This window comes from Scleropages formosus, chromosome 14 (assembly GCF_900964775.1).
Source record: "Scleropages formosus chromosome 14, fSclFor1.1, whole genome shotgun sequence".
NCBI lineage: Eukaryota > Metazoa > Chordata > Actinopteri > Osteoglossiformes > Osteoglossidae > Scleropages > Scleropages formosus.
Window position 1 is genome coordinate 21,054,961 of NC_041819.1, and position 17,147 is coordinate 21,072,107.

General features: G+C 46.7%; 1 protein-coding gene across 1 annotated transcript in view; it reads right to left on the reverse strand.

Annotated features, from left to right (window-relative positions):
- Positions 1–468: 468 nt before the first annotated feature.
- LOC108928904 (thrombospondin type-1 domain-containing protein 7B-like) overlaps positions 469–17,147 on the reverse strand; it is a 119,293-nt gene continuing 102,614 nt past the window's right edge. Inside the window, exons 18-28 of the mRNA XM_029258159.1 lie at positions 15,983–16,124; positions 14,971–15,086; positions 14,623–14,740; positions 12,584–12,729; positions 9,443–9,614; positions 7,592–7,765; positions 7,098–7,193; positions 6,486–6,568; positions 4,138–4,330; positions 2,431–2,518; positions 469–1,999 (exon numbers count right to left, since the gene is read on the reverse strand). Coding sequence (XP_029113992.1) covers positions 1,918–1,999; positions 2,431–2,518; positions 4,138–4,330; positions 6,486–6,568; positions 7,098–7,193; positions 7,592–7,765; positions 9,443–9,614; positions 12,584–12,729; positions 14,623–14,740; positions 14,971–15,086; positions 15,983–16,124 — 1,410 coding nt within the window. The 3' untranslated portion in view covers positions 469–1,917. The remainder of the gene's footprint in view (positions 2,000–2,430; positions 2,519–4,137; positions 4,331–6,485; positions 6,569–7,097; positions 7,194–7,591; positions 7,766–9,442; positions 9,615–12,583; positions 12,730–14,622; positions 14,741–14,970; positions 15,087–15,982; positions 16,125–17,147) is intronic.

Consider the following 17,147-nt stretch of genomic DNA (forward strand, 5'->3'; position numbering starts at 1 on the left):
GCAACGCTGCTGTTCACCTACTCATTCATCCAGCGGGTGCTTTGCTCGAAAGGGACAGCGATTAGCCGCTTACAAGGACTGACTCATTTTTACTGTATATTAATTCAGAGTAAGTACCTTAATCAAGGGTACTAAAGCAGGAACTGAAATCTGAACCTGAATCCTCCAGGTGCAAGGTGGCAGCTCTAACTGCTACGCCACCTGCTGGCCCAAGGTATATGGGTTTAGAGCTCAAGGTAAAAAGATCATTAGAGGAGGTGAGGAGCAAGACGGACGAGCGCGATGTCTTTTCACAGAGTATCACAATTTATTCATGTAGTAATTACTCGATCAGGTACACACAGTTTGTAACGTAAAAGACAGTGTAAACAGGAGAACGAATGCCAGTTTACCCACCCAGGCCGCCGCCGCCACGAGGGGGGGGACGGGACACTTAGGAGAAACTTTGTAAACATCGGAGGGGCAGAAACGGGGCAACGGGACTCCTCTCTGTAGGTTGCTGAGGTGCGACACACATGGCGATGGAGCAAAGTTGTTGCAAGGCCACTTCTTGGAGGATGGGCGACTAAGCAAACGTACACACACACACACACACACACACACACACACACACACACACAGCATACCAATTTACACAACAGTTTTACCTTGTTGTACCAAGAAACCAAAAACCACAAAGTTTCCCTTGTACCATTTTCAAATAAATAAACAAACAAACAAACGAATGAGCCACATAAACGTAAAGCTAATACAGTACGCTGCCTGAGGTATGTCTACAGTTCTGGGGCCCGTGACACAGGAGAGTCGCTTCTTTGTTGGCAGTTTCCTAGAACAGAAGGTGTTTCCTCAAAGCTCCACGTTCTGCTGCATTTCCATGGTCAGCACATCCCGAGCCACTGTGCCCCCCGGGCAAATGAACAAGATCCCGGAAAAAACGCTCACACGTGCCGCTGGGGTTCTGTTACAATCACGGTTTGCAAATGCAGGTGGAGCGTTGTGTCACAGGCCACGACGCCGAGAAGTGGACAGGAAGGCAGGAAGGAAGGAAAGAAAGAGTGCAGTCACAGAGGAGCTGTGATGCTGGGTGATGTACTGTATCGCACACACAGGAAAAACATGGTGAAGGAGCATCAGGAGGTGCAGTGTGCTTCTCTGATAGGTGGATCTATGTGACACGATGACACACTGCTCTCCCGCACTCACCTGAAAACTCGCGGGAATGTGTGGGTCGAACTACGGTAAACGAGGTGACGTGATGGGAGACGGTGTGGGACAGATGGGCGGTACCACATTTCGGACTTTTTTTTTCTTAATATGCTGCCGGTCGGCCTGCTTTTGGTACTTTTGAAGAACGGGGAGGAACAAGGATACACGCGGACGGCGGCATCGTCGAAAAACACAGCTTCACAGGCAAAAAGGAAAAGACAAAAAAAAAGATCCTGGCGTCACATTGTCGACACTAGAAAAAAGTAGTCTGTTCTGAAAGGGGGAAGATTGAGGAGGCACTAATGTAGTGCATAGCGGATCCCTTTCCTTTCTCGTCGTTCGCTGGAATTCCACTTTTGCCTTTGTCACTTTCGATCTCATTTTTTTTTTAGGAAAACTTTTAAAAAGTCGCTTAGGCGAATGTAATGCCACCCCGCTGACCCCCTGTAGCTGTCCTCCTGTAGTCCTCACGCTCAAACCTCTGCGTGACTCTAGGAGAACGCTCCAAAACGCAGGTGCAGAGATCCAAAGGTCACGGGGTCTTCTCTCTCGCTGGCACCACGCAGGAGGCTGCGTTTACTTCCTTTTTCACTTTATCAAAGTTTTTTTTTCTTCATTTGTTTTTTTTGTAAAGAAATGTTGCATATGTTTGCTTCCAGTGCCATCTGGTGGTGGCGGACTCCTCCCTGCGCCATCGGGGCTGCAGGCTGCTCACATGTCCATGTCTCCATCGTAGGCCAGTGTCAAGGGCTTCTGTGGCGGGGAGGGACTTTTACTCTGCGTCGCTCTTTTGCTGCGGAGGGGAGACACAATCGCACTGTCGCCGTTAGTCTCTCCTTGTGGCCACATCTGCGACTACCTGTGGAAAAAAGTCTCCCACATGGGGGCGCAAGTGAGCTTTTTCCTTTTGGCATGCAGGCTGGTTAGTTCATGGCAGAGAATTGTCCTTAACTACTGGGTAACATAGCTGGTCATATGCAATGGGAACATCCAACAGGTTAAATAAATAAGTTGAAATAAACTAAAATACAGTTTAGAGGGAGATGCAGCTACAGTGAGGAATTAAAAATGAGGCCAATTTCAGGAAAATGAGGAGGAGTGTTTGCACACAAGGCCTTGTCAAGTCCCATGAGATTCACACTAATAACTTGTCAGGACGACATTTACTCTACCATCCCCCTTCTGCGATCCGCGTGTTTGGAGCTCGGGGACATGGGTACGTACCACATGAGGAAGGAGAGGCCGATGACGAATAAGATGAGGGCAAATACTCCGGCGGTGACTCCATACACCCAGGGCTTTATCCTGCCATCTGCACCCCAAAAGAGAGGGAGCTTCACTCGGACAGCGCAGACACCCGCCTAGGCTTCTGACAATCCGTCAAACAGAAACCCACCACCCACCCCACCGGAGCACCCAAGCGCGACACATCCTGAAATCAGCTGTATTTGTTGGGTTTCTAATTTTGGGATAAACAGCGACAGAGGCAGAGGGAGGGGTGTGTAAACAAAAAGGATGATTCAACTAGAACAGACTCGATTAAAATGAGCTCCCAGCTCTTGATGTTACAGACAATGTCTGGAAGAGCTGAGTCGCGTCCTCTTTGTGTAGCATATGTTTCTACGTGTAGCATATGTTTCTACGTGTATCCTGTTCCAGCATACTAATGCATGGCAACAGCACTTTGTGCTCCTAACACACTGTGTTATACATCCTTTCACACTATCTGGTAAGAGTTTTGCTACGTGTTATCCCATTATCTGTTACACAGATACAATTTCCATTTCGTTTTAGTTTCCCCCCCCCCACAGATACGCTTTCTTTTCTGCGATTGCAATTATTGTACAATTAGCTATTCTGCCCACTAGGAGGTGGCTGTGATCATGCTGAGCTTCTAATAAACAGAGTCCCCACCTTATTAACAGCCAAGTTACACACACACACACACATTTTCGGAACCACTTGTCCCATACAGGGTCACGGGGAACCAGAGCCTACCTGGTAACACAGGGCGTAAGGCCAGAAGGGGAGGGGACACACCCAGGACGGGACAGCAGTCCGCCACAAGGCACCCCAAGCAGGACTCGAACCCCAGACCCACCCGAGAGCAGGACCCGGTCCAACCCACTGCGCCACCGCGCCCCCCAGCCAAGTTACAAATGTTCAAAAATGTTTTCCAGCAAATTATACATTTTTCAATTATATTCTATCCATTTTCTAAAATGTTCCTTTGTAGTTGAACAGTTATCTATCAGAAGTTATCAGTTATCTATCTATCTTTAGTGCTGTTGGAAAGTATGTGAATCCTATGGGGATGGTTGTTATTCTTCTACAAGATATTAAACTTGTTAAATCTTAAAATAAATGTATGTAATAAATAAATGACTAGGATTTACACAGCAGGCAGCACGGTGGCGTGGTGGCGCAGTAGGTTGGACCAGGTCCTGCTCTCCGGTGGGTCTGGGGTTCGAGTCCTGCTTGGGGTGCCTTGCGACGGACTGGCGTTCCGTCCTGGGTGTGTCCCCTCCTCTTCCAGCCTTATGCCCTGTGTTGCTGGGTAGGCTCCGCGACCCCGTATGGGACAAGCGGTTCAGACGATGTATGTGTGTAATTTACAAAGCTAACTCTATTTACCTACTTGGTTTAACCAACATAGCTTGGGCTTCACTTTTTCTTTTACACCTGCACTACTTCCATGTTTCTACTACACACTATTTCCTCTAAAACAACATATGGAATTGCTCATTACACACCTATTATGTCACATGAGAAAAACTGATTCTCAAACTACCATTTCGTGGTAAAACTAAGGAGCACAAGGGCTTTGCACACTTTGAAGCAGCACTGAATATGTGTACATATGTATGTATCTGTTTTTAGACATTTTAGTTAAGACCTAGTTCAGACAGTTCAAGGTGTGCAGTGGAATACCTGGTCCAACGGGTTTCAGCGACCACTCGTGGAAGAAGTTCTGGACTTGGGTGGTTCCAGGCCGGAGTCTCCCGGTGTTGATCTTCACGTCGGCCTTCTTGTTGTCTGCCCCGGGGGTCCTGGTGCAGTAGTCCAGGAAGCCGTGAGCTGTCATCACCTCCGTGTAGCCCGCCTCGCAGCCGCAGACACCCCTCTGCCAAAAATGGGCAATTCCCAGTGTGAGTTTATTCATGTGATCCAGCAGCTTGCAGTTATCATGGAGAAGCGCTCAGTGCCAAATATAATCTGACTGGCTGATTGCACATAATAGCCAGTGCATTTTTTATTTATAATTACTCATATTCAAGAGTGAGGCAATAACACAATACACAGAACCTGAGAAATAATTCCTTTATAACATTTACTGACTCCTCGTGTTATAAACAGTTATGTATTTTCAAAGATTTAAACATCTTCCAGTTCAATTATATTTTTATATTTAATTGTATTTTCTGTATTTATTTTCTAAAATTTCTGACTGGAACAGAGGGAACACAACCTGTGTTTACCCGCTAAGCTGATAGATGGTAGTGAAGCTCACCCAAACATATAACAGTGTTGGACCACCTGAATTCAACTCAGTTCCATGGTGTTTACAGCTCGTGTTAGGTCTTCATTAGTGTCAGTGACCAATAACAAGATGACAGAATTTGAACATGTTTATAACATAGCTTGCGTACACAAATACACACCCCCCCTTCAACTGCAAATAGACCCAATCTACCTCTGCTGCACTTTGCACATGACTTCCATGTTTACATTGCGCACTGCACACTTTATATACGTATATAACCTCGTTTCTTGGATTTTTGCACTAATACTAATTTTTGTAATTTGTGACTTTGCACTAATAGTAATTTTTGTAAATTTGTGATTTACGCCTTGTGTTTTTCTTTCCTTATGTCCCTATAATTATGTCATCGACTGCTGAGAGGATTCACAGAGTAAGAATCTCATTGTATGGTGTAACTAACTGTTCACTGTACACATGACAGTAAACTCTTGAATCTTGAAGGTGGAACAGTAAATAATCGGCCATGAATAGGAGTTCGTAGAGCCAAGATTTTATTATTCCTTTTAGATTGGTTTTAATTTTAATGTAAGTTTAAAGTAATATTAACAATTGACAATATAGATTTTTTACAGATATATCTGAGGTATAACTGTACAGAATACAATCTACAAATAAAACACAAAGCATGTGTATTAATAGATAGAAAGATAGATAATTGTAAACGTGACTTTGGAGTTGACAAAATGAGAAACAAAGAGACTTACAATTTCAGCTGCTTTCATAAATTGAGGAACCAAAGTGCTATCTTTAAATATTCATTAACTGTTATATTTAGATTCTGATGCCTATATGGTAACTTGCGTACAGCACACCTAACTTATGGTCTCACCTTGTACATATTTATAACATTCCTGCTCTGCACACCTTTCCTACATTCCCATACTGAATACCAAAATCATATTTGCCTATTGTTCATTCTCATTGCAGTTTCACTGTATACAGTCATTCCTGATTACTCAGTTTCCTGATATACAGTATTTCTTGTCTGTGGTCTGCAATTACTAATACCACTTATTACTAATTGCTCTAGATTTTTATATATCCGATCTACTACGTTGCCTCTGGTACTGTGACATTCTGTCTGGTGCAAAAAACATTTGAAAATTGTGGCTATGTGTGAAAGGCTGCGAGACTCAGTGCATCGCTCTCAGTTGTGGTCTGGCACTCTACAGTCTCACCCGCTTCCTCATATGTTTGGGTTTGTGCCTACTGTGCTTTAATTTCCCAATTATCCATTTATTTAAATGTGACATATCTTCCTCAATCCTGTCCACCCATACTATTATAGCAAGTTGACTTTATGAAATAATTATTTCTTAAAACTATTTAATAAGGCTCACAGCAACAGAGACAAAAGTACACTGAGACACTGCAGATACATTCACATACAATAGGCTAAGTTAGAAGGTCAAAAGGTAGCAGGACTTCACAGATGTGATCACGGAGCACTATTATTATTATTATTATTATTATTATTATTATTATTATTATTATTATTATTATTAAATTATATACATGACCCTTCAAGAATTTTCCGGAAGTAATTTACCATTACCCTGTAGACCTAGGAAACAAAAAAAAAACTATAAAATAACAGATCTAATTTCTGCATATGTTTATAATTTAGAGAAGAAGAAACAATAAGTTAAACGCAAAGAATATTAAAGTGAAAAGATGGAGTGCACATGGGGTGTCTACTGGAGAACGTTTACCACGCCCTGTGCGAGTGGCTCACCTGCGTGCAGTGGGAGAAAGGCTTAGTGCATGGCGGGTGGCAGTGTCTCACGGTCGTGGGCCGGTCCTGCAGAAAACACCCTCCTGCATCCGGAGGGAGCACAGTTATGATCGCGCCCCACCTCCCCGGAGACAGCCACATGACTGCAGTGGCAGCTCTGATGAATAGCTCTGGAGGCCTATCAGGACTCCTGATCAGCTGGTGGACACTGTAATTTTTGCAATAGAAAATTGCACGTCAAAACAGGGAAGAATAATACCCTGGGGCACAGGCCTTCAGAGCGGTAAGAGATTACGCCAACAGGGCTTATATTTGCCGGAGACAATTTCTTACTCAGATAGCATCTCTCGGTGTTATTTACGGCACATCGCTCTCGCCGGAGCTTCCAGTCGAGCAGTGCCAGTTCATTTGTGAACTTACTTTATTTTGCACTAATAAAACGGAATTTTATTGCATCCATGCGAACGGCACACTTCCTGAGAGCGAGATAATAATCAGAGCGGGGTGATATAGTGTATTATATACATTCACATATTCAATGGCGTCAGTCTTATTCTCAATTCAAGGTTGTGGGATCACAGCCTGGGATCTGCGGGGGACAGCGGGACTCACCTGTGACATTGACCCCATCTGAGCGCTGACACCACACCGATCGCCCGTTAGCCCTCCAGCTGCCGGTCTGCCACTCGTAGCTGTAGCACTTACCATCTGCAGAACAGTAAACACTGCTGGAGTTCCTGCAGAAAATGCTGCTCGCAAAACAATACCGTAGTAAAATGACAGAAGTAAAACTAAAATGAACTAGATGACCTTCAGAGACATCATCTGCTTATATTTCAGGGCACTTACCCTGAACTGATACAGTAAAAATTACGCAGCTGTATGAATGGGTAAATAAGTGTAAGTAGCTCAAAACTGCAGGTTACATCAGCTAAATGAATAAATATAACACACCAGAAATTCAGGTGAAATTTAAAAAAAAAAAAATCATCAGAAAAAAAAATACTCAAAGAACTGCAGTAAAGATGAAAAAGGGAAAAAAAAAAAAAAAAAATTCATCTTGCTGGGGCATGCTAATGTGAACCCTTGGGAAAGTTCCCACAAACCTTTGCAGGGCCGCGTCTCGAACTCCTGCTGTGGGCAGCTGTCCTGGTTCTCAAGCACCTGCAGCACGGCGGATCGCGAGCGTGCCTGCTGGCCCGTGGCCTCGAAGCCCCTCCCGTTCAAGCAGGTCAGCTGACAGGAGCTCCATGGTGCCCACTCTGTCAGGTGGCAGTCACCTAGAAGTGGGAGGGGCAGTTGCGCGTCACCCCGTGTGGCACCTGGATGCGACCCCAACTGCACTCGCTGCAAGTAACTCAATTAACATCTCCAACTTCCAATCTGACATGGTTTGATAACGTGTCGCACGGTGCCTGCGGCGGACCCCTCAGTCAGATTAACACCCGGTGAAAAAAGCCTGTCGGCTGGCGCTCTCCGCATGCCATTTCCCATGATTCTCAGCTCTGGATCGCCATTAGCAACAATCTGCACTTGCAGAAGCTCATTTTCTGCCCCCGGGCAGAGGGCCAGGTGCATTTCCAGGCCTTGCCGGAGACAGGACTGCGCAGTGGAAGCTCACTCCACCATCCTCCGCTGCATTTTGTTCAACTTAAATAACACCCATAATCCGTCTTTACACAGCAGAAGCTCCTGGACAGGAAGCAGACAGCAGTGATGGGGACAATGCCCAATTTGGAGACCACAAAGGGATGCCGCTTCCTTATCTTTCCGGGCCGATTTAAGAAATGCCGACTAACCGGGAAGGCTGACTGGGAAACAAAAGCGCAGAAAGGTTCTGTCGGATGAAAGGCGAGCGATTCAGAGAATCTCTCCGCTCTTCGTGTTCTGAGCTGGTGATTCGTTTCTGCAGCTACCGCCAAAGGAGCGAACGAAACCGCGGGCGAGCAGCTCCTATTCATTGTTCGTCTGTGCCCAGCGCTGCTTCATTTATGACCAGAACAAACAGCAGTGCAACTGAAAACAACTGTCTGCTACCTGGATGGCGAACAGAAAAATGCTGAAACGTTCAAACTGGACAGGTACTGAAAATAACACAAATCCCCCAGCCTGGAAAGGTATCCATCATAACATCTAACTTGGACTGGGTACAGAACTAAACACAGTTACGTTGTACCTGTACAGGACAAACAACAGGACACAAATTTCCATTAAGGACACAACTTCCACTAACCAAACAGACTGGGGTAACAGCCAATGCTGTGGGTGCAGCATCGGGTTTCAATCCCACATCCTGCAGTAGAACGATTGAGGTACTTACCCTGAACTGACACAGTGAAAATTACCCACATGTATAAGGACATGGGTACACACACACACACACACACACACACACACACACACACACACACACACACACACACAGTTTCAGAACCGCTTGTCCCATACGGGGTCACGGGGAACCGGAGCCAACCCGGTAACATAGGACGTAAGGCCGGAGGGGACACACCCAGGACGGGACGCCAGTCCGTCGCAAGGCACCCCAAGCGGGACTTGAACCACAGACCCACGGAAGAGCAGGACCCGGTCCAACCCACTACGCCACCGCACCCCCCACAGGACATGGGTAAATCATCGTAAGTAGCTTAATACTCAGACCTGTATACAGTCTCTCTGGAGAAAAGTGTCAGAAAAAAATTTAAATGAAAAAAAAAATCTATATAATTGTTGTTATTTTTATTGTTATATTAAGACACAGCACAGCCATGTTTTTCCTCAACAGGGTTTTAATTCATGGTGCAGACCTGTTGCTAAAGATGGGAAGAAATCACCATACTGATAGATCCTACCTGAACTGGGTATAGAACACCACAGCTGGATGACACCTGGGGGCGCTAGAGAACACAATGGAGCATCTCTATGCAGAGGGTATGCGACACAGCACAGGTGGTTTGTACCTGGGCAGGGAACCAAGCAGGGAACCTGCAGCTCCTGCACCCCTGTGATCCTCAGCTTCTCCTCGCACTTGTTGGGGTCCACAGCGGTGGCCGTTGAGAGGTCCGTGGAGTCGCCCCCATGCACGACGCAGGTCAGGTTCCTCTCTCGCACCCCTTCCCCGCAGTCCGCACCCTGTAGATGACACCAAGCTGTTGTCAAGCAAGAAGTGGCGCAGGAATACCGGCCTGTGGCTTTGGGGTCAGAAGGTCCTGAGTTCAAGTCGCACATCCTGCTGTAGTACCCTAGAGGAAGGTACTTCATGTATGTGGAATTACTCTAGTCACATTTACCCAGATGTATACACACACACACACACACACATTTTCAGAACCGCTTGTCCCATACGGGGTCACGGGGAACCAGAGCCTAACCCGGTAACACAGGGCACAAAGCCGGAGGGGGAGGGGACACACCCAGGATGGGATGCCAGTCCGTCGCAAGGCACCCCAAGCGGGATTCAAACCCCAGACCCACCGGAGAGGAGGACTGCGGTCCAACCCAGTGCGCCACCGCACCCCCTCCCCAGATGTATAAATGGGTAAATTACTAAATAGCTGAACATTGTAAGTAGCTTCTGAGAAAAGCAAATAATATTAACATGAACGTGTTTGAATTACATTAATTTCTTTACATGACATTTTTCTCCAAAGTGACTTACAATGTTAAGGTACTTTACAATTACTTACCCATTTATACAGCTAGGTAATTTTATTGGAGCAATTTTTGACTATGTACCTTGCTAAGGGGTGCTACAGGTGGAGGTGGGATTTGAACCAATGTCCTTTGGGTCCAGAGGCAGGAGCTCTAAGAAATATGGTACAGGCTATCCACAAATTTTGTATAACATGTAACATTAAGTAATTTTCAGTTTCCAAGGGGGTTAATAGGTGTGCCTTGACTAATCCCGGATGTTCCGGAACTTTCAAAATAGAAAACAAATGACATGGATTGGGCTGTAAGCCTCCCGCCATATTAGACTTCACACCCATTTAGCACCCATAGAGGCAAGAAAAAGTAATGTCTGGACACTTGGGGGGGGGGGGGGGGGGCGCATGAAGAACAGGAGGAGGAAAAAACAAGAACTCAAATTAATCAAATCCAGAAAAATCCAAATTCGTTGCTGACGAGAACAAAATTTGCGCGGGAACGCCATTCTAAGCGCGCGCGTATCAGCACGCGCGGGGAATGCGAGATGCTCTTCATTAGGAGCCTTGCTCGCGTGTATTTGATCGGCGCTCGGGAGACACCGGTGATCGTGGACGCATTTAATTAAAACCCGGCGCAGACCCGGGGGGTGGGGGAAGGAGGCCCGGGAGTAGATGAGAATCGAAAGCGCGGTCCTCTCGCACCATTTTAATGATCAGAGCGCCGATCCAGAGTCCGGCTTCATTAAGGAGCGCCTCACGTCCCAATGACACACACGCCAAGCCCCCCTCCCCGCGTGGGGCGCCTCGTGCGCAGGTGTGCTTCTTGGAAATTCAATTAAAGTCGTACGTTCGGCTCGGCTGAAACGCAGCGAGCCGAGTGGTGCGACCTGGCGCGATCCGGTTTTTTTTTTGGAGGTTGAAACGACACCTTTCTTCTCCATGATCATGTCCCCAAGCGTCCCCCGTTAGCAGTCAATTCTGTCCAAAGTGACTTCTGACCAAAGTTCATAACAGCCACCGCGTGCGGCAGCTCGGTGACCAACAACTATTAGTATTGCAATACTCCGCAGTAACTGTGCTGTTTTCTGTGAAGCTATATCCTAACAATTCGGTTGTCCACTATTTTATACTTTAGGGCGTGGTTGGGAGAATGCGTGTGACGTAAGAAGTGTGAGTGCGCATGCGGAGAGCGGGAGAGTGACTGAAAAATGTGTGGACGTTGGAAGTTCGCGCTTGGGCTGTTAGGCATATTTTTAAAAGTGTTATTGTCGTTGGTTGCGGGCGAGACAGCAGTCCGTCCTACCGATTAGAACCTTAATAAACTCCAGTCCTTTTTGAATTACCAATGTGGTTCCGTACTCATTCGGGTCATTACAGTATAGAGAATAACTGTCCAGTAGAGCAGCCGGCTCCTCGTCCCTCCCTGTCCTTTACACCTGAAGTCTTGTAGGAAGGCGCCACCTTTCTGGCGCTGAAAAAATAAAGCTAAACGACTGGAAAAGTCTGGCGTTTTCGATGTTTCTGTAATTTACACCGCAAAGCGCTTTAGCCGTATCGGTCACAGAGCTACAGCTGATCGCTGGAAGCCTCTTGTGTTCCACGGCCTGGAAAGGACATAGTGGACGTAGTGATGGTGCGCGTGGGTTCGAGCGCACCTGCTCGAGAGAGGCGTCTGATTGGTGGATGTCGGTAGTTACTGATGTCCGTCATCGCGTCTTCTAGCGCATGTTCAGTAAACCTGACGTGTCTTTTTTGACATGATCTGGAGGTCCATGGACCACAGAGACCGAAGATGTTGTGCCCCCATAACCACCCAACACCCTGGAAAGGCTGAGACGTGCCGAAAGTGGCTAATCGTGCCATTTGTTTTCTCACACATGAAACACAAAATGACTGAATGATCTATGATGTATCACGTCATAAAACTCCGCCATTGACGGCCCCAAGCCCGGCTGACGAAGGAGGAGGGTTGGGTGTGGGGCTAGCTACCCCACACCGTAAAAACCTTGCCACCTACAGAAATGCCAAAAAGGAAACTTGAAGATATCTCAGCTCTTCACAGAGACGCCTGACGAGCCCTTGTTGGCGGCCTATGCCCCAGGAGGGGTGGAAGGCGTAAGTATCATGTCATAACATCATGACGTGGAACCAAACGCAACTTCATAGTATGTATCAGCAGGAGACTCGCACGCGGGGGCTGCTACACCTGCCAGTTTGTGATGGATCTGTGCGAGCGATAGCCATTCAAACAGTAGGGGGCGCTGTGGTGTTCTGCAACGAGCACTCCAGTCTCTACGTGATATTGTGAGCTGATGGACATATATTTTAACTACAAAGGTGTGGAAAAATACCCTACTGGCATAATAAATTCTTAAAATTTAGGCAAAGCCACAACATTTTGATTTTATGACAGACGTATGAAACAGTGGGTAAACGGAGAGATGGGAGTCCTACCTCTGTCCGACATGAGGACCACTCGCTGAGCAGCCAGCTGTAGCAGGGCCTTATGGGACACGGCTTGGTCTGGGACAGCTGAGACGGGCAGGGTCGCCCCTGCTCGTGCGCCGGCTGTATCACGCTCCGGGATCGGACCATCTGACCTGCCACAGGGTTCGAGTGCATGCGGGGAGGTGGGGTAGAGTCCAGGGCATATTGGTAATTCTTAAAAGTGCATCTGCCATGGATTTCACCACTCTCTATCCACTGATAGAACAATGCATGTTGGGAAAAGTGGCATTTGCAAAGGTTGCAGAAAGGGTGCTTTACAGTACGTCATTGGTATTCATAAAAGAAGGTCAAAGGATCACTCCCTACCACCCAGCCAGAACGCTTCTCCATATCTAATGGCTTGGTGGTCCTACTCACAAAGTGAAAATACTGTGAGTTCTTGGCTTTGGCCTTGATGTGGTAGAATGAGCTTCTTCTGTCCCTCAGAACTGCTGAATCCCTTCAGCATTCTCCACTGGATCCATTTCTCTCCTAATCCCCTAACAGCTACATACCTTTGTATTTCCTAGCAGACTCAATTTTATTTTTACTCCAGTAATGTGCATTGGCAAAAGTGCTGGTATCCTTGCAATCACCTCCTGCTGATCCAGTTTTTTACTGCGAGTTGCACGTCTCTTTCGAGACAAGTGTCTGCTAACAACATGAATACATGTGCATATACACGTAAAGCCAGTTGCTCAGACATGCTTCTGGACATCAGAACACCGGTTTCTGCTGTATGTCCTCTAGCGACAGTTTTAAAAGTCACTTTGCCTGGCGTTAGACATGTAATTAAGAACGACTCTCAAAGACCAGCTGGAGTGCAGCCAGGCCTCACCAAACCCCTGCTAAAGTGGCTTGAGCACTAGAAAGAAAATTGAGAATAATTTCTGTTCGGTCCTTTTTCATTCCTCTTGTTTTTGGTGCTAAGAAACGATAACAAGAGCCCCGCTTCCACGAGGCACTGGTGGTCCAGGTAAGGGTTCCATCCAGACCATCTTATTTCAGGACGACGGCGCAATCAGCTGGTAACAAATGGAAAGCGGCGATGGAGAAAAGCAGTTAAAAGACGGCAACGTTACTGGCTGAAATCCTATGAGTGGGACCGCTGAGCAGCCCAAGCGTTGAGCACTTAACTTGAATTACCTGGGTAAACAGGTAAAGTACAAAGCTTGAAGGCGCGTGGGTAGCTCCGCACAGGTATGTGTGCTAAATAAATACTACGATTAATAATTCCTGCTGGACAAAAATCTCTCCCGCATGAATCAAAAGGAAGAGAGAAAATTAGATTTCCTCCAGCAGTTGTAGATGTGGGGGAGTGGGTGTGGGGGTGCAGGTGATCCACAGACACCGGTTTGTTTGAACAGATGTTCCAAATGGCAGACTACCTCTTAAAAACTGCAGGACCACGGTATCAAACCCCCTAACATGCTGCAGAGGAACTGGAAGGAAAAGTACATCTAAGGTAAAACCCGAGCAAACGCTAAACATATAACACAACTGTTTGAAATTTTTTTTTTTTTAAATTAATTTCAATCACTTACGCCGCTCGTTTCCTCCAGTTCAACAAGCCTCGTGCCACATTGACAGGAAATCATACTGGAGAGGATTCCAGCCGTTTGCCAAATGAGAATTTATGATAGCAGTTGAGTGCTCCTAATTTACAGACACACAAGGACATCAAGAGGACACGGGTTCGATAGGTCTGAGGGGCCACATGCACCCACGGTTAGCAAATAAACACATCTTTACGATATAGAAGATATAAAAACATCCATCCATCCATCTATTGTCAACAACCGCTCGTCCCGAGCAGGGTCGCGGTGAGCCGGAGCCTTACCAGGCAATGCAGGGCGTTAGGCCGAAGGGGGAGGGGACACACCCAGGACGGGACGAGATATAAAAACACTGGGTGTCAATTATATTACTATTGCGATGACCACTCTTTTATAATTAGTGGAAAACTATGAAGTAGTGGGGTTGCGAGCGTTCGGCCAGGGGAATACCTTGGAGGCCACAGGTGAGGGAGCACTCAGACCAAGGCGTCCACTCGGAGAGCAGGCAGTTGACCGGACAGTCCACCACGCAGGTCGTGGTGAGTTTCCACTGCTTCCGCAATCCCAGCTGGAGAGGACCAGAAGAAGATTAGGACAAGACCAAGAGAGGACCACCTGTATGATGATGGACTGCAAGGACAGAATGTGTTTCCTAAGGTATGAGTCACATAACCTGTGCAGTGTAGCAAAAAGCCTTTGACAGTGGGAATGGAGGATGTGAACACAGTGCCACCATGCGCTCCATCCTCCTGACAGCTAAATCTCCGCCGACTGAGTGGAAGAGACGGAGGGGATTACCTCCTCGCACACACTCAGGTCCACCACCTTCCCGTCGCTCCGCACACAATCCAGCTGCCGCATCCTCACCCCTTGCCCACAGATGGCGCTCTCGCTCAACAGGCAGGTGCTCCAGTCTGCCAGATGTGGATACACACACACACACACACACACACACACACACACACACACACACACACACACACACACACACACACACACAGAGACCCCTGATGACTGCTCTGCACCGTGCAAAAAGGAAGACAGTGACGACTCAGACAAAGAAAAACACCAGAACTGTTGCTTTCTTCAAATATTTATTTCATTAGGGATGGTGTTTTTGTCTTTTTTGTAATCATCTTTTTCATTGTTTCCCGTCCAAAGACGTGTGTAATGGCAACAGACAGAATCTACATTGTGTCTTGCGGCAAAACCGTGCAAAATCTCAGCAGCTTCTGTATCGCAACTTCAAGAAATGAGGCAAATCAAAGAAATCCCAGCAAGGTTTGTAGCAGAAAGCTGTGACGACAAGGTCAATAAATGCCCGCAGTGCTGACACTGTTATCAGTAATTAATATTAATTAATATGAATATTGTTATAGTAATTATATATTCGGCTTGTGCTGTCAAGTCAGTTGCTGACATGCAATAAATCTGAAAAAAGGCAAAAAAAATACACATTTTTTCACAAATAATAAGTATTCTAAATTGAACTTGCATGCAGTTTTACACTCAAGGTTAAAAATCTGAATAGCTCCCTTCAAAGTAATGAATGACTCCTTTTGCATGAATCGTGAGGCCTTTACAGATGCACCACATGTGCGCTTGAGAGCTTGTCACACTAGGACCGTGTCCGTGTATAACAGCTAGACACCCGAGAGACTGTCATTCCAGGAGCGTGTGCATGACACGCAGTCGCACTAGGTGCGTGCGCGCCAAGACTCTTACAGTGCATACTGTACGTGTTAGTGAGAGATCGTCGCTGCCGCAATGAACGTGCGGGCCTGAGAATTGTCGCATGCAGAGTGTGTACCTGAGAGGTTGTAGCGGTAACTGAAGCAAGTGCTATTGAGCACACAGCTCTCGGTCTGGCCGGGTCCGGGACAGTCTCTGCCCGTGCGGGAGAGGCGTAGAATCCGTCGGAACCGCTTCCTCGACGTGTCCGGGTCGCACCGCTGCGGAAGGTGCTGTCATTAGCGCTGCCCGGCACACTGGCAGCTGGGCAGTTCAACAGAGAGCTTCGACGGGGGACAGTTTCCAAACAGCAATGTGCCGGAGACAGTTCGGCTCGTCCAGGACACTGCGGCGCTAATATAACCTACACTTCCGTCATTACTGGGCTTTAATGAACAGCTGCTCGCCATGAAACGGGCCAGATCCGGAGGGAAACGAACCAGCGGTAATGGCCATTAGCGAGTGCAGAACTCACCCCGATCCATGCAACCCTGATCGCATCCTCTTCTCTGAGCCACTGCGGTAATTATTTAGAAGTGGATGTAACCACATAACCTTGATCGGCACATCGATTTCGGTTGCGCTCGTCTGTATGGAACAGCATGACGTCATAAAGGACGTCGATAGCTCTTCACAGCCGACGGATCACCTGCAAGTGAAAAGCTGCGCAATCTAAGATCTTTATGTTTGAATACTTGAACATGTTGCTACCCACTGATGGTGATTTCCACTGAACCCGGGTGCAAATTTCCACGTGTTGCTAACTGCCACGTTTGTATCGCAATCAGTTAAGAGGAAACATATAATTTGTGATAAGATTTACTTTGCACATAGTTATACTGGCCTTATCAGCTGAAATCCCGAGTGCCCCGACTCCATACAAAGTGCGTATGGCACTAAACAACCTACCTAGTGGTTAGGGGTTATGAACTGTAACCTGAAGGTCACTGGTTCAAAGGCTAGTCTTTGTATTTTCCTTCCAGACCTACAGTATGTTTTAAACATTGGTTGTTGTTCCCCCTTTTGCTAACTTAAAAATGTATGACATACATAAACAGATCATAAATCATAAATGCACTGCTCTTTGTAGAGAACCCCAGGGTGCAGTCTGTTTTATTGAATGCAGAAAGACTCTGCCGCAAGGTTTGAATCCATTCCCCGCCATTACTGCGTTGTGTGTTGATGCTTTGGGGAAAAGAAAACATATAGGACCTGTCTTAATGTAAATCCACTTTTATAATTTA